At 35.4% G+C, this 23524-nt stretch overlaps 1 protein-coding gene and 1 long non-coding RNA gene across 2 annotated transcripts in view; one reads left to right on the plus strand and one right to left on the minus strand.

The window, feature by feature from the left end:
- Positions 1-23524, minus strand: part of LOC129119846 (uncharacterized) — a 214610-nt gene that overhangs the window by 150006 nt on the left and 41080 nt on the right. The gene's annotated exons all lie outside the window — the stretch shown is intronic.
- HNF4G (hepatocyte nuclear factor 4 gamma) overlaps positions 1-23524 on the plus strand; it is a 62164-nt gene that overhangs the window by 34825 nt on the left and 3815 nt on the right. The window contains exons 2-8 of the mRNA XM_054632057.2: positions 7973-8141; positions 10489-10583; positions 14047-14153; positions 18390-18545; positions 20629-20716; positions 22748-22900; positions 23079-23315. Coding sequence (XP_054488032.1) covers positions 7996-8141; positions 10489-10583; positions 14047-14153; positions 18390-18545; positions 20629-20716; positions 22748-22900; positions 23079-23315 — 982 coding nt within the window. The 5' untranslated portion in view covers positions 7973-7995. The remainder of the gene's footprint in view (positions 1-7972; positions 8142-10488; positions 10584-14046; positions 14154-18389; positions 18546-20628; positions 20717-22747; positions 22901-23078; positions 23316-23524) is intronic.

Here is a 23524-nt window from a genome sequence, read left to right on the forward strand (position 1 = left end):
GCATGTTCTTCGTTTTTTATATTTATTCAAATTCATGACCATTGAAGCTGTAGCTGGTTGTTCTGAAAGACGAATAATGTTTTAAGCCAAAACCATAAATATGACGACAATCAGACCTCACAATAATTGTCTGTTCTGTGTTAAACCAAAATGGAAAAAAAAACCCCAAAAACACAACCTTCGACATAACTTATAAAAGAAAGCTATATATGCTGTAGGTTAGAGTGGAGCTCAATGTAATGAATGACCAATTTAACTGAAAAAAGAGGCAAATTCAATATGTGTAAGAATCTCCTTTCTGTAGAATGCCTGGGGTGGTCTAAGTGTCTAAAAATGTGAGTAATGAAAACAGGCTTAGCCTGGATTTCCCACAAAGATCTGTACTTAAGTTTCACCTGGCATGATTTGTTGCAGCTAATCTTACCACCTTGCCTAATAAGTGTGCCATGAAAACCTGTTATTCAGTTCTGGTATTGACTGTGCTTTTCTAGTGTTTTGTTTAACCATTTTTTTTTAGGACAAAGTGAAAAGTCTAAGGGCCATAAATTTGCTTGTTGAAGGTGATAGTTGGTGCTGTGTTTGATGCAGGGTTTGAGATGATGCCTTTGGTCACCTTAGTGGAAGCCTTTGTGCTATATATTTATTCTCATGATTCACAAATTGTTCTGAAAAATCCTTTCACATTAACCAGCTGAAACGCAATTTTGTCCTTTTTTGGCTCTGAAAATTTTGGGGAGTGGTGGAGGCAGAGGGGGGACATGACAATGTTACAAGTCTTGCTGTACTTTCTTAGAGTTGTAGAGCACTGTAGCCATAATTCCATCATATTACCTAGGTGTTAAGAAAAAAGGCTATTTCTTTTTGAAGAAGCTTGGTTATACACATTTATACTATAACATCCATTCATATTTTATCACTGATTTTTAGATCTAATCCCACTCTATCATTTTTATTTATTTAAAAAATAAGAAGCCAGCAATCTTTATCAAATAAAGCAATGCCACAGTGTTACAAAGCTTTCCATGTCGAACATGTCATAATTTTATGTTTAGAAGACAAGCAAACATTTCCCAGTCATTACTCATGGACCATTTATGAAGCACTTGGGGGTAGGTGTCAGCGGAGCTGATGTGATGGTGACTGGCAGTGTTCTGCCTGGCACTGAGGGTGTGTTCCAGGAGAGGGAAGCTCAGTCTGTGCTATTACATGGGCGTGTACCTTTGTAAGGCAAAGATGAGATTGCCCATGGGTGTGCAGAAATGTTCACACTGCTTCCTGGGTTGCAAGTTTCTGGCAATAAACTCTCTGGCTTGGAGGTCTTTGAGTTTACTGTAGAAAGGAGGCATTCTGGCTCAGCTCATATGGTTTCTTTGGGGTTTTTTAGTATGGCCTGTATGAATACCCTGTCCTATGTGTGCCAACCATCAAGAGGCAAGGAAATCAAAATGTGTGTTTTGCCAGCATTCTGGATAAATATGACAGATTGTTGACAAAACCAGGATGCCTTCCAAGTATGTCCACCACAACTCACTGTTCTTGCAAAGCAGGAAACAGAAGGTGTGTTGTTATCCAGAACACGTGGGAAACAAGAAATAAAAAACCCTTAGAATTAACATGTTTTTCTGGCAACCTACATTTCTCACTTAGCTGGAAATGTAAAAGAACATGTTGCTACTTATTAAAAGAGAAAACTAAAACTCTTTCAGTGGTGATAGTAGTTTGAGATTTGTTTTTATTTTCAGGAAGACTTTTATGGAAATAACCTTGATTTTATTGGGTTGTGCTGTGTTTTATACCACAGTCAGAAAGAATGATTACATTTAATATGGAGAGCTGAACAATTAACAGAGTTAATAGTCTTAAAGATAAGATAGGAATGCCATCTGTATGTGATCCTGAGGTCATCAGATTTAAAGAAAAAAAGCAAGAAAATCATGATCAAAACCATTATTGTATAGCTTTCTCTTCACAATTACTGTAAAATTTACTTTGAGGAGTTATTTCTTTCTCAGTTTTACAGTATCACTTATCTCAAAGAAGTGCTTAGCAGTTTGACTAATTACACAGTTTTAAAACTTTTGCTTACCTTAGGCTGATGTTTCTTGGCTGTCAGTAGGCAATGACTTGATTTAGACTATTTTATTCTCCAAGCTGCAGTGTCATTCAGAATTTGAAAAACAGTGCAGGTGTCCAATATGAAAAGAAATCTGCTGTGAGGGAGTCTGAATACTAGTGAACAGTATACAGCTTGAACTGACATAAGACCAAAGCTGTTCATCATTAGCTTCTTTCATCAACTGCTCTAATTCCAAGACTGCATTCTAATCCACCTAAGGCTGAAAGAAAACATATTAATATTTTACCATAGTGATTTAGTGTACATAAATTGTTCATGATGTACTTCATGATGCCAAAAATCCCCCAGAAAGCACATTTTTATGAGTGCAAGATTTGACTGTAAGAAGTTTCCTTAGCAAAACATGAAAAAATAATATAAAGAATGTCTTTCCTATAGCATACATTTTTCCATATTAAAAAATCAATTGAAATGAGTTTTTATATGACAGAAGTATGAAGGGTCAATTCATTCCCTCTCTTTAGCAGTCACTAAGGGACATGTTTTGGCAGCATTGAAGAAGTTCTGCTAATAGCAGAGGGAATAGCAGGATTTGATCATGTCATACATGATATCTTCCATCTTCCATTCATTCCCTTATTTTGAATTTCCTTATATGCCACAATGTTCTCAGGGCTGGCATATAAGGATGTTTCAGGACTTTGAAATAAAAAATATGTAATGGATGTGTTTGTAAGCATACAATTTTGGTATTAAAAAGCCAGATAATATTTATAGAACATATTATCAAAAAGTGTATACTGAAGAACAATAGATAATTCTAGTTAACATGTAAGCCTTTTTATATTACACTAAGTAGCATATTAAGGCAATGAATCATTTTTATGTAACTAGTAATTAGTTTTATAGCAAATACTATACAAGTACAACAAATGGTTGTAGCAAATACAACAAATTCTGCTACAGAAGAAACTTTCCAAACTGAGCCATCAGGTAATATAAAATTATTCCATCTCATGATGAAATTTCAGTGATTTCCTAAACAATATTGGCTGTCAACAAGTAGCTTTTCACCAATCTTAATTTAATATACTTATTTAAGTAAAAGAAAGAAATATTAGCTGTGTTTAAAAACTGTGAAAGCTTGTGCACTTCCACTGCTGTGAAATGACACTTTCTGAGTAATTTTTGTCCATGACTGTAGGCAGTAAATATTCTAAAATTTTAGTCATATTCTTAAATATCTTTAAAAATATTTTGTATTATTTGTCTTCTGCCATGTATAGGAAGTATCTGTAGTCATATCAGCTGCTCTATTTAAGAAGTAACTTTTGCAGTTTTTTGATCTCTCATTAAATATAATAATGGATGAATGGTTTAGAGGAAAATGAATACCAGTAGGTTGAAAAGGACAGCCCCTGTGGAGACCCTCCAAAGTCTGAGGAGAATTTGTGCAAGCAGTAACACAACTGTAAATATACTTTGGTTTAGGGATAGGTCTGTGAATTATACAAGAATCCTGTTGTCATAATTATGTTACTGGGCTCTGCTGGAGTCAGGAGGAGAGCTGGCCTGAGGATGCATCTACATGTCCACAAGGAGACAGCATGATTTATGACTCTCAGGTAACCCTGGGGACATGGATAGTAGAAGGATGAATTTTGAAAGGGTTTTTTGTAAGTCTTTTAGTGTAAATTTTCCTCCTTCATTGGTAGCTTGTCTGTCATAAATTGCTTTTAAAAACATTTATTTAGTTATTTAATCAAGAAGTTAATTTACAGTGCTCTTTTACAGCTACTTTTACTGAGTAGGAACTGCAGGCACTTTTCCATTCAAATATGCATTTCAATGTTGTATATACAGTTACTAGTTACTCTTAATTAGGCATAAACTGGGTAGTTTTTCTATATATGTAATCTTTATGTAACTATTTTTAGGAGTGCAAAGGGTAGTTTTCCGTAAAGAATGTATTGAGAATAATAACATTTGGAATTCTGCTATCAAACATTTGGAAGCACCAGATTAGCAAGTGAAATTCTGCTGTTCAGCTATATATTTGGCACAGATTCAAGCAGCTTTACAGGAGGGTTTTTAACTGGGTTTGTACACACCATGTCTACCAGCTGATGAGCTGTGAACCTACCCATAGATTCTTCATTACAGAGAAGGTGATTAATATTTCTTGGCACTTGGAAATGCCATGCAGCCATCACATTTTGTATGAAGAAGGGTTAGAGCAGGAAGCCACTGTCTGAGAGGCTGCAGGATACAGTGCCTGGAGCCATTGCAGCAGCACAGTGTGTGATGGAGGGGATTTATGAATGGGCCTTGCTGCAGACTTGTGTGACTTGAAGCCTTGCTTAAGGATGCCTACTGAGCTAAGTAATTGCCAGTGGGAAAGAACATTGCCAGCTGTAAAATTGGAGATTTTACAGCTGTCTTTTAAAATATGTAGGTTGGTGATTTGGTATAGTTTGAGATAGTCCATAATCATATCATGTCACATTTCCTTATTGTTCTGAAGTGACAACAAAATGGCATATGAACTTAGTTTCTACATAGAACAACCAGAGTAGTTTGTTTAGAACTGTTTGTACCACACATTGACAGCAAAATGTGAAGCAAGGCATGAGGGATGGGAAGCTTCCTGCATGTCCTTGGGCTCATGCAAGAACTGGAACCAGTACAGCTCCTGATAAGATTATTTCAAAAAAGCATTCCAAGATTATCAGAAAGGTTGCACTGTATCATAAAAGAAAAAAAAAAAACCCAGGTAAAATACAGCATGCAGAAGCAGTTTTCCAGCTCCTCCCATTGCTGCACTCAAGTGACACAGTTATAGTTAACTTTGGATTATCAATCACTGTGAAACAGAATGGGAAGGTTGTACATTTGAACAGCTTTTTCACTGCTTTTGCATTCAATGATGCGGCTCTCAGAACCAATACTGGACATGGAAATGGCAAACTACAGTGAAGTTTTAGATCCAACATATACAGCACTGGAGTTCGAAACTATGCAGATTCTGTATAATGGCAATGGTGAGTTCTGCCCTTTGAGGCAAATTCAAGCCAGTTAACAGAAAAAGTGAATTGTAGTAATGCTATAAGGTGTTACTTAAATGTTTTATTAATGGAGCGTTTGGGGGTTGTTTTCAAACTACAAATCTACTCTCTTACACTTCATCACTGACTCTGAGTTAGTAACATTATAATTCTTTAAGGAAAATAAAAAAGATTTTATATATAATAAAGTAGTTGTACTGTCACCAGTCAGTTAATCAAAGGGAAAAAAATGGTCTATTCAGCAGTTGTTTTATTTACTGTAAGACAAATGAATAACTAGTATTGACAGTTTGGACATGGAGGTATATTTTGTATATAACTTTCAGAAGGAAAGGAAAAAATTATCTAGAGTTTTGTGAAAAAAATTAGCTACTGTTTCTTGATGCCTAGTTTCTAATTGTTATACTAATATTTATTTTATTTAAGTATTAATCTAGCCTTTCTAGCTAAGTGTATATATACACAAGAGTGATTTAAAAAGAATCACATTGGCTTTCTAGAGGATAATGTTTAGCTGAGAAAAAGTATTTGCGTTTGGTTAATGTAACACTTTAGGCAGATTTTTTTTTATATGCAGTTTTTGAGAATTTTTCTCAAGTTATGCTTGAAATAGAAAGCACATAGTTTCATTCTGCCATCTAGTACTGACAAAAAAAATGTGAATAAAAGTATCAAGCAAATTAAACTACTCAAAAATGGCCTTTCAAATCTTTTAATACACTAAAAAATGTTTGTTTATTGTGTCTTAAAGTATAACTCATAGTTCTATAGTAGTATGTATTTTAAAAGGCAGAACCTTTTATGCAGTGATTTGCAGGAAAAATATTTAGCACCTGCCATATAGAACATAATTAACTTTTTATTGTTGGGCTTTAAGTTTTATCTGAATTTCTGATGTTAAGTTGCAACAAGGTCGGTAAACAGAAGGTTAGATTTGGTTATCAATTTAGGAAGAAAAAACAGAACTTTATGGGCTAACTAAATTTGTAGCTGTCAACAATGATTATATAACTTTAGATGTTTTCTCTGCTTTTTTTGTTCTAAAATGGGTATTTCATTGGTCATATGTTTTTTGCTGAATAGCAACCTTTTGGATCTGTTAATGTTAAATAAAATGAGAAGGCAGATTAGGGAGGTTGTTCTTGGTTGCATTATGTGTTGGAGATAGAGCTGGTTAAATTATCACTGTAAGTGATTAGCTCGATAATTATTAGTTATCAGGTGCAGCCTTTTTATATTTAGAGTTTGTATTGAGTTTAGCCTAAGTATTTTCTTAGACCATTTATAAAAACATTGTATTGTTATAGTGGTAGTTTGGAACTGAAAGCTGTCCCTTATGAATCTTCCTGTGTATCTATTCTAGCTGTTTAAATTAATTAGGAACCTTTAGAGAAGTTTAATAAGCCACATTCAGGCAGATTACACAGTTCTGTTGAAATCAAAGAATTTTTCAACAGCAGGTCAGTTTTCTAGACATTTTGGTTCATAATAATAGCAAAGAAAATAAGTATGCCCTTATACATACATACCTACATATAAATATATATATATATATGCGTGCAGAACTTATATTGTATTTTCAATTATTCTTCTATATGATGCAAAGCTACAAAACTCCAAAAAAAAGGTCCTATATTTTTCTAAAGCAATTCTGTAACCTTGTTTAAAAGTAGTTTAGAATTTTCCAGTCATGACAATCCTAATTTTAAAATAAATTATTTACAGAACTGAATTCTTCTAAGATTTCTTTTTGATGTAATTCCTTCTTTTTGATGTAATTCAATTACAGCTCAGTAAAACAAAACAAAACAGAAAGGTTGCTTCTCTCTGTATCTGTAGAACTCTTTTAAGCTCTGTGGGACACAATGGAAATTTTATAATGAATTTGTGTTTTGCATTTCGGTTGAATCTATACAATATGAGTAATATTATGTATCAATATTAACAGTTTTACTGTTCATCCTGTATACTGTTCATGAACTCATGTACTTGAATTTTGAATTCATTTTTACATATCTGATTCACGTGACACTCTTTCCTCTCCTGGACTAAACAGATAGAAATGCTTAGGATATGTTTTCCTTCTGTTTAAACCAGAAGCAAAACCGAAAAAGCTATTTTGAAGTTGTTTCTTTGAACACGTCTGTTAACATTGTGACTCAAAGAATAAATATAGCTGATTTCAGGTGAATTTATTCAGTAGTGTTTACCATATTCAGTGACTAATTGTTAATCATGTAGCTAATATTCTGTGCAAGGAAAGACTGCACCAGTGCTCCTGTCAAAAATATCTTCAAGGAAATAAGAGACTTGTTAACAGTATGTTAATACTCTTAGCACGTATTTTTGTTGTTTTGTTTTTTTAAAATTAAGTCATACAAATTCCTTCTTTTTTTTGTTTCTTTTTTTTAATGTCATAAATCTTTGTAAGACAGTTGCCAGCTATTGCTAGCTTGTATGAGAGCTGATACATGAGATCTTAAGACTGCTTTGTGCCAAAGTTCCTTTTCATGTTAGTAGGAACATATGTAGGAACATTTGTAATTATAAATGCAGAGGGACACTTTAATTTTTAGCCCTTCAGCTGAAAAGAGTTTAGAGCTAAATTATTTGTTGTTATGAACTTCATAAGTTCTTTTAACATATCTATCACTTTGAAAGTGTTCATGTCAGTGAGAACCAGATGTAATCACATGGGTCATACTATATAAATCCTAAGTGGCAATTAAAAGAGATAAGGCCAGAAAAGCCTCTATTTAGGTACAACCTGCTCATGGGGTGGTCTTTGGAAGTCCTATCCATAACTATGTATGTTCTTGTCTCTTGTCAGACAGTTCAGGAGAAGCCGTCAACATGAATGCTGCTGACAACGGGGTCAGTAGTCTCTGTGCAATATGTGGAGATCGAGCAACCGGAAAACATTATGGTGCTTCCAGCTGTGATGGATGCAAGGGATTTTTTAGACGTAGCATAAGGAAAAACCACGTCTATTCATGCAGGTATTTCAAAAGTTCATCTAGAGGCACTATATTAATGAATTTAAGCAAAAATTATATTTATACTTTATCAGAATTTTTCAATTATGTCAGGGGATTTTCAGTTTTTTCTTAAGGAATGCTACTTGATATTACACATTCCAGAAACTATGTTCCAGGTGCTTGATGATATTGTTGATATCATTACATCACTCACAAACTGTTTCACTCTTTTATTTATGATTACAAAAGTCATCTCTGAAAAAAAGGGAAAAATGATCATATTTTCACTTCAGTGTGACAACTGTAATACTTAACTGTTTTCTAAAATTCTTTCCTTATGAAGGTAGCTTCTGAATAGAAAGTCTAATATTTATGAATCTTGTTTTAGGGACTGTACAAACACATCTGCACATACTCCCACCTGGTGTGACACACAGGTCTTTTGAGCAGCCATTTCCCCCTTCTGTCTGAATGGCAATCTGTTAATTTCCAAATGGTGCCCAAAATATCACACTGCACCATGTTTGATGAAATGATCTGTGTAGGCTCAGGGCTATAAACTGTCCATTCTGAGTCATAAGCAGAATATATGGAAAACTCAATGCATTTAAACAAATCACTGAAGGAGAATATTGGGTTTTCATGCCAAGATTTTGGTAGTGATGGAGTTACAAAAGTGGATTCTTGTGAGAAGCTGTCAGAAGTGTCGCCTGTGTCTGGTGAAGCCAATGCCAACCATCTCCAAGATGACCAAAGCTGAGCTTTGCTATCAGCAATGGTGGTGGTAATAATTGGAGGGATAATGTATTCAAGAAGAAAAAATAATTATTGTGCAGAAAAAAATTGTAGCCAGAGAAAAGTAGTGACAATATGAGAGAGGAACAGCTCTGCAGACACCAAGGTCAGTGGAGAAGGAGGGAGAGGATTTGCTCTAAGTGCTGGAGCAAAGATTCTCCTGCAGCCCATGGTACAGGCCATGATGAGGCAAGTGTCCTTGTGAAACCCATGGAAATCCACAGGGGAGCAGATATCCCCTTGCAGCCCATGGAGGACCTGCTGCTGGAGAAGGTGAATGCCTGAAAGAAGGATGTAACCTCATGGGAAGACTGTGCAGCAGCAGGCTCCTAGCCAGACCTGTGGCCCTGTGGAAGGAAGACCCCACACTGGATAAGGTTTTCTGGCAGGACTGTTGACCCTGCAGGGGACACATTGCTATAGCAGCCCAATCCTGAAGGACTGCACGCTGTGGAAAGCACCCATGCTGGAGTGGTTCATGAAGAACCAAACCCATGGGAAGGACTAATATTGGAGAAGTTTGTGGAGAACTGTCTCTGTTGGGATGGACCTGACAATGGAGCAGGTGAAGACTGAGAGGAGTCCTCCCTTGAGCAGAAAGAAGCAGCAGAGACAACATGTGGTGAACTGACTGTAGTCCCCAATCTCTGTTCCCTTGTGCTATTGCATGGGGTGATGATAAAACTTATAAGAATGGCTTGTTACTGGAAATGTTGTTTCCTACACTCTTCTTTGGTTGTGTAATATTCTTAAAAGGAAACATCTCCCTTATAGACATCATACAGTGATATAGCATAGACATACCCCTAAAGTGGTGTGTTAAGAGCTGACATAAGTGATTTCAGGAAGAGCTCTGCTTTTGCAGAGTCTGTTTATCTAACAAACACATGCAAAGAAGAAAAGGCAGACATAAATGGAGAGAGGGACAAACGGCTCATATGTAATCCCTTACACACACCTGTAGATGTGCATAATAGCCTGGGTAAGCTGCCTTGCAGTGTCATGCTCCATGTATTTCCTCAAGTCTTTATTTCATTGTGTTGGTTCCTCTCATTTCCTGTTTAGGTTGCCATCTGTAGTGATAAAACTTGCAGCTTGTTCATTGTTACCTCCCAGTAGGAGTAAACACTGCCAGACAAGGGTAATGGTTTTGCAGCTAAGGGGCTCCTCTATGCCAGCACCATTTGGCTTTTTCTTTGATTGTTCTTTGTTTTTTCTATTTGCAGCTTTTCTTCATTTTTTTTTCTTCCACTTCCATTTGGTGCAGCCAGTTACTGACTTACCTCACAAATCAATTGAGGTAGAAATGATGTACATACCTACAAAATTTTCCACACTTGCCTATTCCAATGCATACACGTGTTTATACATGTACATACATTCCTGGAAAATTAGCAGGTATGGAAAACCTCTCAAAACTGATTAATAAAGAAGAATAATCATTGCAACTGAAGAAGAGAGTCTGTGGTTATAGGCATTATTCTGACAGGACAGATAAGTTGTTTTTTTTCTTTGTAATCAGGGTGATACTTTATTAATGCTTTATACATTTACCTTTTCTTGTCTCTGATAGATTCAACCGACAGTGTGTTGTTGACAAGGACAAAAGGAATCAATGCAGATACTGTCGTTTAAAAAAGTGTTTTCGAGCAGGAATGAAAAAGGAAGGTAATGGAGAAATTTATTATTTGATACACAAAGAAAAAGTCCAAATTAGCTTTAAATTTAATGAAAATTCTAAAAAATTCCAGCAGGATAAACCAATGGAAAGTAGCTACAATACCTTCATAATGGGAAAGTGCTTTTATGTTGAGGTGAAATGAATGTCTACTAACTTTCAAGGGAGTAAGCAGTTCTAGCATTTGGGGCATTAACAAGTCCATGGAATTAAAGTGAATTTGCAACTGTATAATTCATTAATTCTGGCACCAAAATTCATTGATTTCTACATATTGAGCCATATGCTGGAATATTTCAAACAAAGAGATTTTACTTAAAATGTTTACCAAAAGTGAGTAATAAAATCACTGTCTGGCTGGTTTTTCCCTGCCCTAAATAATGACAGTGCCAATTTACTGGTTCTTCCCTTAAATTTAAATGTATGAAACATTTAAGCCAGACAAAGGACTGTGAAATTGAGTGAAAAAGTAGTGGGAAGAGTAGTGGTAGCAGTCAGTGGAGTGTCCACATTAATTAATAAAAAATCCGATTTCCCTAGAGCTCAATATAGGAAAATTGTTCCTTAGGATCTCACTGACAGATATGAGAAGCATGTGTCACAGTGATTCTTCAGTCAGAGTCAAAGGACCAGATCACCACAAGATCAGAGCAACAGAGAAAGAAGATCAGTGCAAATATTAGAGGGTTTATTTTTTTGTTTGGGCTGTTGTTTCAAAGACAGTAATGATGTAGACGTAAAAGATGTCCTTATCGTTTCAAATACACACTCAAATGTGGTTTGTCACAAACTTTGCTACCTTTTTTGTTTGGAGCGTGGTGCATCCGCTTGCAGGCCAGCCTGAAATGTGAATGCTTAGTTCTCTTGTAATGTGGCTATCATTCTTTTTGTCTGTACAAAGGAAGCTTTTTCTTTATGCTCTTAAGTATCTGTCCTGTAGCAGTACTTTGCTAGTGATCAAGTTATTGGTATGAGGTAAAATGGATTTTTTCTCCTTGAACTGCATGGGGATATTCTAAACAGCGTTACAGGGTATGAAATAGGTTTGCCTACTAATGTGGATCTCCTTTAAGACACTTTGGCCTTTTGGAATTTGAGCCATTAAGTCAGTAACATATTGTATATATGTTATGAATCTGATGTGAAGAAAGGGGAAGATCTGTGAATATGCAGCAGCCCTAGAAGTTTTGCAAATAGCAGAACTTTACAGACTTTCAAAACCTGGAATTAAAGAATAGTTTATCTCAGAACGGACATCTAGAAGTCATCTAGTTCAGCTGCCACTTAAACGAAGGCTGACATCTAGGTTCAGTCAGGTTGCTTGGGACCCTGTCCAGACAGATTTACACAGTCTGTGGGAGGGGAGATTGAACAATCTCTCACTCTGCAAGCTCTTCCAGTACTTGACCATCCTCATTGGGAAGGGTTTTTTTCCTTATAAATAGTTAGAATATCTCTTACTGCAGTTAGGGTAGTGTCCATTGGGTCTTGTCTTTTCATTATGCATCTGGCTCCATTTTCTGTATGCTACAGAAATTAAGACTCTCACATCCATGTTGCTCCTCTTTTTTCCACATAAGCAAAGATGCCTGCACCTTGTGCATCTTGTGGATTACATCTCCATAGGCCTCTGCTGGACACTACCTAGTTTTCCAGCATCTTTCATGTGCTGGGGAGCCCAAAACAGAGAAATGCTCATTTGCCTCAAGATGCTAATGCAGCCTAGTGCATGGCACAAAATTTTTTACCCGCTTAACGCTACTCTGCCCTACTCTGATCCCACTGTGTCTAAGACTTTCAACATTGCTTTTGTTTTTTATAACCTCTCTAGATGATCAGGGCATGTCTCATAGTATAAGTAAGTATAGCATAAAGTCTATGATAGATTCTCATGTTTTTAGCAAATCTCTTTCTTTTCTTCAGGACAAAGATAAGAGAGGCTTCAGTTATTAAAAGCTTTACAAGTCCTCTTTGAGCAAATGTACCACCCTTCTCATGGAGTCTCTATTTAAGGCAATTTTAGCCTGAATTGACAATAAAGCTTTAGCCTCATAGTCTAGTCTAATAATCCAAAATTATGTGTATGTAGAAGAAAATTAAAGCATCCACCTATGGTGGTAATGTGCTCCACTAGTGATTTTCTCTAGTGATGTATTGTCAGAATACCTTACTATTTTTGCAAAACTAATCAATGCTGAATTAATTTTAATACACTATATTTGTTTCAGCATTCTTTTATAAAAGGTTATATTTTTTCTTTCCTGTCTACAACATACTGTGTGTTTGTCACCGCACAAGATTTTTTCCTGTGGCCTTAATAGAAGGCCCATCGGTGAGTGTACTAACTGCAAAAAAGTTAGTGCACCTCTGGAATAAACTGTGTGCATTGTTCAGATAAATTCTGAACCTACTCAGTGCACAGAGGTTTTTTTGGTTTTTTTCTAATTAAAACCCCTTGTACTACTCCTTAACTCTGTAATGCAGATTGTTTCCCACAATATAGCAAATGTATCTTTGGGAATAAAGCTGCTGCTCTTAAAATACAATGAAGTTCCTCATGCAATAGAAAGATTTCCACTGGCACAATTATTTTTTTCCCCTTTTTCATTTTCCTTGGCCTAATCTTGGACATGATCTAGGTTTTAGAAGGATCTAACTGTCAGTTTGTTTTTTTTTTTTTTCTTCTTCCTTTAGTTTGAAAGCATACTTTCTTTCTTTATAAACCTTACATGTGCCAGTTACAGATTCCCTATCCAAAGCTCTTTCAAATGCCTGTTTTTGGACTCCATGAGACAAAACTTACTGAATTTACTGTCCTAAAACTTTTTTGGTGTGCTGGTTTTTAGATTGGTTTTTTTTTTTTCCCTGTAACTTAGTTAATATTCCATAAACTGGCTAGGAATGCAATGTCATTGAGGAGGAACATGAGATTTAAGTTTCAAAATTATTTTACTAGTGGGTTAAATTCATTATTCATTCCTGTTTCATTGTTTCCTACAGCAGAGCATGAGTAGGATGTTCATATTTCCTCTGAGAGATATTTTTTCAGTGGTGATGCTGTACCACTTGACCTGTTTGGCAGTCTGGAAATATCCATTTCTGCTGTTATCATAAAGACTGACTTATTAAATTGGTTGAAATTGAGACCATGTGTTCAAGTTCAAAGGAGGAAAGAGGTTTGACTGTAATTAAGCCAGTGACAGAAGTGCAGGTGATTCAGTGCCTATCTGCAATTAGTTATACGTGCTTTTTACAGGCAAGTAGGGTTCCAATAGAAACTGTAAACATGTATTATCATCCTTCCTCATCACTCAGAGCTAAACGCAGATCATCTTCTTTGAATGCCATACCTTTCAGTTCTTAGAGTTATCTTCTGGAATCTAGTAAAGTTCTGAAATTAGTCTTTGTGTCAGTGTTTACAAGTCAATAAATGAGATGATTATTCTTTTCCAGCTGTACAAAATGAACGGGACAGGATAAGTACAAGAAGAAACACTTTTGATGGCTGCAACAGTCCCTCTATTAGCACATTGTCACAAGCCGAGACACTCTCCCGCCAGGTACTGAGATCTATCACAAAATTGTTTAGTGACGTTAAGACCACTTTTACTAAAATTAAATGCTTCTCAATTTCTTATGGTATCAAAAATAATTATTGAGATTACTTTTTTCCTACTTCCAAAATGCACACAACTTCCTCTTCTCAATGGAAGAAGCAGTAATAGAATATGTTCTTGAAGCATAGTCAATAAAAAAATTCTACTTTGTCCAGAACAATATGTCTTAGGCACCTTTCTTAATAAAGGTTTATGGTTCTTACTGCTTTTAAATCAGTTGCTGTCTTAGGCATCTGGTGGCATCTATCTATCCTTGAAGCAGGCTTTCCCATGAAACATAGGGAAAATTTGTCCAAAGCCATTCAAAGGGGTGTGGACACTCATTTCCTTACATTCTTTTGAAAATCCTATTTTTAATATCCTTAGACATTATAAGTAAGGCAAACAGAAGTGTTCCAACTGCAGAGTCTATTCACATCTCACTTTTAAATTTTCTTTGTCTCATCTGAACTTCATTTTCTCTTTTTCTTTTTTTTTTCCTATCGAATCAATTGCTGAATGGAACAGTCTCCAGTCCTTTTCTGCACCTCAGATAAATCATGGTCATTGATTCTGCATTCTTGCACCTCTTACTAACTTGCTTAGAATTTAACTGCCACCTTTATGATTTCATGCTGACTGATTTATACGTCCCCAAATGGTTTGTAATCTCATCCTTTATAAGCATCTCTCTTAGGCTGGAACTGCCTGTAGAGAATTGATGCAGGAATTACTGGGTTATAGTCTTTGGCACATATTGCATGTCCAGGCAGACTAGATGAATAGAATGTACCTTCCTACCTTTCCTACCTATACAGTATGAAAAATATATCTATATTTATCTCTTTCGTAATTTTTGAACTTGCCTATTGTGCTTTTTTTATAATACTCCTTAATCATTTCCAACTGGTATTTGCAATTCAGGAATAAGAACTGTCTTGAACAGAATCACATCCTCAGCTGTTTATAGCACAAAGTTCTTTTCAAACAGTAGGTTCTTGGCCTAAAACATCTCCTTGTGTATACACAAATTTATTGTACTTACTATTTGTTATGTTTTACTAGAACAGAATTGCTACCACTATGTCAAGCATATATGAAGATACAGTCTTGACCTCAAAGTCCAAGAGACTTCATTAGCATGGTGGAAAAGCAAAGAAGTCCTAAAAGTACTTCTTTTTCCCTCAATTGAATAGGTCTGTAAGATGAGTTCAGTCCTGAGAAGAGACATAGAGGAGGTGGTAGTGTCCCAAGTACTTCAGCTGTGAAATGAGGAAGATGGTGGTGTTCATCTCTTTTGAAATGTTCATATTAAATAAGGAAAAATAGATATTTTCATCCCTTTTGAATTGTTCATAATAAATAGGAAAAATTAGTAATTTTGTTCCTTAAGATCCCTTATAGGGGGGAATTGTCTAAGTACAATTTTTCTCATTCACACCTGGGAGAGCCTTCCAGGATTATGTAAATATGAAAAGGGCATGCTGGACTCTCATATGAGTAAAGGCATCTGTCCCTGAAAGTTTACAGAACAACTGGGATACAGTGTTATATTTTCATGTTCATAAACTCATTAATGGGTACAAGTTACACTGGGTAAGATTTCACCTCAATATAAGAAATTTTTTACAGTGAGAACAAGCAATTACTGGAGCAACCTTTCCAGGGATGTGGTGGAGTCCTTATCACTGAAGATTTTCAAGATGCAATTGGACAGGGTGTTAGATAATCTCGATGATTCCTTTCCCATAAAAGATTGGATTAGATAATCTTTCAAGGTCCCTCCTAACCTGTGCTAATCTACAATTCTATCAAGTCAGTCAGTTCTGTGTTGTACCCCATAAATGAAAGGCAGGTTAAAGCAATAGAGAAATAGAAATTGAAAAGTTCATAGCTTCATATCCTTGTCAAGACATACAATCCTGGGTGTTCATAATGAACTCCATGGGAGTCATCCCACAAATCCCCAGCAGAAGTTCACCAAGTAATTTCAGCATGGAGACTGTAATTTGTAATGTAAGATGTAATTTATAAAAATGCACAGCTTTAAATAAATATGTTAAGGGAAGGACAATGTATTAACTTCATGAGTCAGTATGTCTAACAGTTAAACAATCTACCTCTTCTTTGCCTTCTTGTATTATCTTCTAGCTGCTGCATGGTTAGTATCATTTTCAGGTAGATCAGAGTGTGACCTACTATCAGAAATCTCTTTGTACCTTTGAATCATGATCAAGACCCCTTTTTCTCCTCTGGAAAAAAATGAAATGTATTGAATTTCTTTACTGTCTTTCTGTACTGAAGGCTTTCTAGACTGAATCACTCTGGTAGCTCTCACCTGAATGAATATCAGTATTTTCAGCCTCCTTTTTGTAGAGGAGATGCCAGAAATGGATTCATGATTATAGCATGGATTTCACACATTCTCTGTCTACAAAGAGGCAATACCTCTAACCTTTTTTGCTACATGATAGCCTTTGAATTATGTGTCTGAGGAATTTTTCACCTGCCTAGCTGCTGTATTTCCCTGAGAGCTAATGTTCAACTGGTTAACTGACATAAATATCTAAGCTGTTTTCACTGTTTTACACTGCTGAATTATGTAGGAAGCACAGAGCTTTAGTTCAGAAGCACAGCTCCTTTTGACTACCAAGGATAAGGGATTTCACTACAGATCCCACTGTGGGGTTTAACATGGGTATATGAATGGAGGGAACTGGTAGGAGTCTAACTAAATACTTTCCAACGTCCTGAAAAGTGTAGGAACGTGATAGTGGAAGACCAAACAATTAATTTCTTTTCCTGAGGAAGATAATTATGATACATAATTCCCTGAACATGCTTTCAGTAATAAAACATAAAGGGAAAGTCAGTTTTACAGGCCTTGTACAGTGATCTTTTTATTTTCTTTTTTTTCTTTTTTCTTTTTCTTTTTTCTCTTTTTCTTTTTCTGTTTTCTTTTTCTTTTTCTTTTTCTTTTTCTTTTTCTTTTTCTTTTTCTTTTTCTTTTTCTTTTTCTTTTTTCTCTTTTTCTTTTTCTGTTTTCTCTTTTTCTCTTTCTTTTTCTTTTTCTTTTTCTTTTTCTTTTTCTTTTTCTTTTTCTTTTTCTTTTTCTTTTTTCTCTTTTTCTGTTTTCTCTTTTTCTTTCTTTTTCTTTTTCTTTTTCTTTTTCTTTTTCTTTTTCTTTTTCTTTTTCTTTTTCTTTTTCTTTTTCTTTTTTCTCTTTTTCTTTTTCTGTTTTCTCTTTTTCTTTTTCTTTTTCTTTTTCTTTTTCTTTTTCTTTTTCTTTTTCTTTTTCTTTTTCTTTTTCTCTTTCTCTTTTTCTTTTTTCTCTTTTTCTTTTTCTTTTTCTTTTTCTTTTTCTTTTTCTTTTTCTTTTTCTTTTTCTTTTTCTTTTTCCTTCCCTAGTATGATAGCAACTATAAACTGGCCTTCTCAGTTTTGCCTTTATCTTAAGCTGGCTTTCCTGCCTGGCTCAAGAGAAAGCCTGGTTTTGTTCCTTTCCTTGAAAAGTCATTAAGAATTTCAGGAATTGGCTCAGTAGAAGTGCCCAGCTTCAGGCCCAGAAAGATATTGCTCTCTTGCCATTTCACAGAACACTGTTCCCTGCAGGTGGTCTAATGCACACCCATATCCTTTACAGTTCCTCTGAAACATCTCAGACCTCTGCCTATACCACTACTTCATCATTACAAACCATTCTCCTCCAGGCACTAAACCCCCCTGTTTTACCTTCTAAAGTTAATGATACTTGTCTTTACACTAGAAGAACGTACTACCCTTTTATCATTCTCTTTGTCTTATTATCTCTGTCCCTTAATATTACTAAGTGCCACTATGAGCTCTTCTTTTTTTTTCTGAAATGAAGTAAATGTCAACCATTTTAAAGAAAAAACCCCAAAACACCTCTCTTCTACAAATGAAAAGAGCTCTATATTTTTAAAAATAGTGTTGTGAAATGAGAAGATATTGTACCATGATATGATTAATTAAAGTTTTAGCATATTGCAATGCAAACTGGTAATAATGAGAAAGAAAAATTTATCATTTACGTGCAGGGTAATGGTCCATATGGTCAAGGAACTTCTCAAGAGTATCTGGGATTACTGCTGTGATTTTTTTCTTACATATGCTACTAACCAGTGAAAATAAAATTATATGAAATTTAACATAATTCATTTTTTCTCTCATTATGGCCAGATCTCAATTTCCAGTCCTGGTGCTAGCACTGATATAAATGTTAAGAAAATTGCTGGTGTTAGTGATGTCTGTGAATCTATGAAGCAACAACTTTTGGTCCTGGTGGAATGGGCTAAATATATTCCGGGCTTCTGTGAACTACCACTCGATGACCAGGTATAGGAGGAGACCAAAGAGAAAACTCTAATTACTGCTCTGTTATGCCTGTGATATTTAAATGTCAGGATGAAGCACTCATTCTTTTTTTGTCTGAACAAATAGAGCTGAGTACTAGACCTACCCTCTTAATTTATTTTATTTAAGTTGTGAAGTAGCACCACCACAACAGAAAAGACATGAACAAAAAGAAGCAGCAAGGCAGCATGGCTTTAAGTGTTTTGTTCTTTTTGTAGTGTAGAAGCAGAACATTTTCTGACCTTAAAAAGTATTCCTTTTATGTTCACCTTTCATTATAATATAGTATAAGACAGCATGTTATTTAATATGATGCAAGACTTCTGTACTTTCAAAAACCAAAAACGATTAGAATCTCAAACAAATTCCAAACATACTGATATCAATCCATAGCAAATAATCTTTCATACAATACAGTGTACTAAAATTATATTGTATATAATAAATGTAAGGAAAAAAAGCACCAAATATTGAAAATTCATAAGAGTTTTTATGACAGAGGTCTGATCTAACATCACATTTGTAATATATTCTAATATATCACTGGCTTTTAGAGTAGGTTGTGCTGGCAAACCCAGAACCAGAATCTCCACATTGTGGGGATCAGTTCTCTGACAAGCAGCCTCAGAAGGACATTAATTCATTGCTTCGGATCTCTTGATTCCACATCAAAATCTGATTAATCTTAAAAATCACTCTGTGAACTGGAATTGTATAAATCCTTCTTTTTGCTTCTTCAGTTTCTCAGTTTTTTAACAAAATACTGCAAGTTTTAGGTCATCCTGGTTTGAACTGAGTCATTCCCCCTTATATCATTCCTCAGGAATATGGGTCTGTTTCAGGCCACAGGAAACTCCCCAAAAAAGAAGTTAAATGATGTCTTTGCAGACTCACAGAGCATATATGTTCACAAGCTCAGCATACTCAAATAAGTTTAAACTGTTCATGTGAAAAAGAATTTCAAATGTCATTACTACACAAGGGCAACAAAAGTAAGCAAAAAAATTGCTTCTTTTATTGTTAAGACAACATGGATAAAAAGAGGAGGTATCAAATATCCTTAAAATATTCCTATCTGCATTTGAAAAAATGAAATATCAGCTTAGAATGATAGGCTGAAAATGCCCCTGCTGTGCTTGAAGAGTACATGTTGGGAAATACTCTGAAACCTTAAGTACCTTGGAAAAGTAGGGACAAAGATGTTGAGAGATAAAACGAATGCCAGTTTTTCATTTTTTGATAGCCAGTTTCTAAGGGCCATTGTGCATTCAGTTATGAAATAAGCCATCTGGTTTTGAAAAAATGATTCCTGATCTGGGAGTCAGCCTGATTCACAAACCACAGAGGAGACCAAAGCAGCTGAGAACCTGAAGTCTTAACACATAAGTATTACCCAGGTACAGTGTACCTTTATATCTCTCCTAAAATGACTGGCTTGGATTAGAATTACTTGTCAAGAGATGAGTTCTTTGAGGAAATAAAGGCCATTGCTGAAATTTCAAGCAGACATTAAAACTTGAGGAAAGTAAATAGGTGACTAAGAGTAAACTAATAAACACAAGTTCCTTCCTAGTACAAATTGGGATTCCTCTTTGTGGACAGTAGTGGCTCTGTTAGCATATCTAGCTTTGTTGGGAAAAAGCTCTTTTAAGTGCCACATAAATTTTTGGTTCAAGAGAAAAATGAAACACTGATAGAACCAAATTTACTCTGACAGTTCATTACAGTCCACTGGAGTTTTTAGCATCAACTTAAAATGCCAGAGAAAACTTTGTCAAGGGAATACACACTAGGAAATAAATGCAGGTAGTATATTTATTAAGAAGTATTTTGCAGAACCTGATGTTTAAAATCTAGACAGAATCTAGATATGACAGAGAATGACAGTTTAATTAGAAAGTGCTGTTTTGATGGTGTTCAGATTTTTACAGTCACTTTACATTTTACGTTGGAATCTTAACAGTCTTCAACATGTACCTAAACACAGTTAGGTGTGTTCTTTTCTTTCACTCTCATTGAAGCTTACAGCTTTATCATCTAATGAGTCTGCTTTTTTTTTCATGAGGTTGCCCTGCTAAGAGCACATGCTGGGGAGCACCTGTTGCTTGGAGCAGCAAAACGGTCCATGGCATATAAGGACATTTTACTTTTAGGTAAATATTGGTTTTGTTTTACTTACTGATGATGATGTTATAGTACATTTGCAATGATGTAGTCACTTAAGTGGAACAACTGTTCTGGCACAATCAAAGCAATGCATTCTGTAAATGCTAAATAGCTATTAATGATATAATGTCACATGCCTGTTCTAGCAAAAGCAGGTGGATGGTTTCATGTGAGTTAATACAGGTAAAGGTCTATTGGAAAGCAGAAACTACAATTTAAGGGAGTTCCCTGGCAATTGACTCCTTATGCTATCATCCTTTCTACACCTTTTCCCATAAAAAAAATTGGAACAAAATAACAACACAAAGGTAATAACCCCTTTGCTTAGGAAAGGAGTAGCCAGCCTGTTGCACGTGTACTATTTTCAGTCTTCATGAAAGCCATTTATCTGGAGCTTTCTCAGGAGTCCTTCAGACTCAGAGAAGACTCTACTGGCTAAAATATTAGATAGAATGTTACCTGCAACTCACTTTCCCAAGACCCCTCTCACGTCTTCCTCAATAGTCCCCAGATGGCCACCATGTAAACATCATTCCTCCTGTCCCTGCAGCATGGCAGATGGGTGCACCCACAGCACAGTGCTGAGGCACGCCTGCAGGAGCGTGTTCTTGGTCAGCTGAGATGGCTCCCACAGAGGGTTATATTGAGGGAACACGGCTGTCAGGGAAGAGGATGTTGTCTCTGATGGAAGCATGTTCATGCAACGGAGAGGCCCAGTTATAAGATGAGATGTGTGCTGGTGTGGAGAGTGATGTGATGAGGCATTTGTTAGCCTTGTTTGACACAGTGCTCTGCCAGTCTAAAGTGCACTCTGCCAAAAAGGGTCTCATTAGACATGGTCAGCATTGGGGCTGTTTCCTGAGACAGGCTGTTGGTTGTCTTGGACAGGATATTTGATGTGAGGCAGGGCTATATGGAATACAGACTCAGACTTGTCTCTTCACTGGTGTTGTGGTACAAGGACATTTTCTACTACTTGTTCTCCTTCCTCTTTGGGCCTGCCTTTTCATAGCTCTAAATTAGCTTGAATTTATTTTTACCCACATTAAAAGGACAAGAAGGGCTTGGTATGAAGGTATTTCTCTCACCAGCAATCCTTTCAAGATAAATGGCTTTCTTAAAGTAGTAATTTCCCTAGATACAGTTTCACTAACAAAACTAACAGAAACAGGGAAAAATAAATTTGTAATTTTATTTAGATTAGTAATAAGGTAAATAGGAAAACAATGATAAAATAATAGTAAGAAAACTATATATCATGAGCATCAGCAGATGCACCAAAAGAAGAAACAAATTGAGGCTTCAAGGCTTATTTTTGATACTTGGAGGCAGGTATCTGTTTTATGAGTCATTTTGACATGGATGGCTTGTGATATAGTTACCAGTTTGTCTTTCAAAAACTGCATGGTGGCTTCTGAAAGCTCCAAGGTATTTCTGGTGTTCTTCAGAAGGTGAATTAAGATGCAATAGTGGAGACCTTCAAAATGTATATTTTAAAAACAACCCAAAACCCAAAAAACTCTAGGTAAAATTATTTCTTAACTGAAAATTTTATGATGCTACTAAATTTTATTTGGAACAACAGAAACATCCATTAGAAAAAGAAGCTTTTCCAGTGTTTCCTCTTTTCTATTGTCAAATCCTTGTAATTCAGCTTGGGATATATTATTTTAATCAGGGAAGAATACATTTTAAGATCAATACATTAGTATATTTATCTGTTATTTAAACATAAATTGCTTCATACTTGTAAATCCAAATACCAACCTTGGTCCTGTGGACTAATCACTACATGTTGGTGTACTTATATGTACAGATTATTTACTGGGTGACAGCTATAATTTGCACATATACTCTGTTTGCAATGAAAAGTTGTGTGTGATGCAAGAGAGAGTTACTGCTTAAAAAAATTAACTTGATCAAACAATATGAAATGTACTTTTGAAAATTGGCTTAATCTAGTACATTACATCAAAATGTTTCTATTAATTCATATGTTGATATTCTTTCTCTCTAAGGAAACAATTACATAATCCATCGCAACAGCACTGAAATGGAGATCTGCCGAGTGGCAAATCGGATTCTGGATGAATTAGTTCGTCCCTTCCAGGAAATTCAAATAGATGACAATGAATATGCTTGCTTGAAAGCAATTGTGTTTTTTGATCCAGGTATTTTTACAAAAATATCTCTCATTTGTTTTACATGTGATTGTATTTAAAGTAATTTTTGTTAATGTAGCATCTGTTCATGTTATCTAGCTGAAGGGAAAAGAATAAAATGAAACACAGTAAGATGCTCCTCCCAAATCGTAATATGCCTTGACTAAAGTTTTTGTCATTTTTAAAGATGCAAAAGGCTTGAGTAATCCATTGAAGATTAAGAATATGCGATTCCAAGTCCAAATCAGTTTAGAGGATTATATTAATGACCGTCAGTACGACTCCAGAGGAAGATTTGGAGAACTTCTTCTTCTACTGCCTACACTCCAAAGCATCACTTGGCAAATGATTGAGCAGATACAATTGGTTAAATTATTTGGAATTGTTAAAATTGACAGTTTGCTTCAGGAAATGCTACTGGGAGGTAAGCTATCAATTTGTTAAATTTACCATCTTGTATTATGTTGAATTTATATTCAACAGAATATAAATTATCTTTATATAATCTATATAAAATAATTATATTATTTTATAATAACTATTAAAATATTATTAATATTAAGTATTATGTTATTATTGAATCTAGGATGTTGAGATGTTGAGGGAACCCTGATCTTAGTGACCGCTCTTACT

This window comes from Agelaius phoeniceus, chromosome 1 (assembly GCF_051311805.1).
Source record: "Agelaius phoeniceus isolate bAgePho1 chromosome 1, bAgePho1.hap1, whole genome shotgun sequence".
NCBI lineage: Eukaryota > Metazoa > Chordata > Aves > Passeriformes > Icteridae > Agelaius > Agelaius phoeniceus.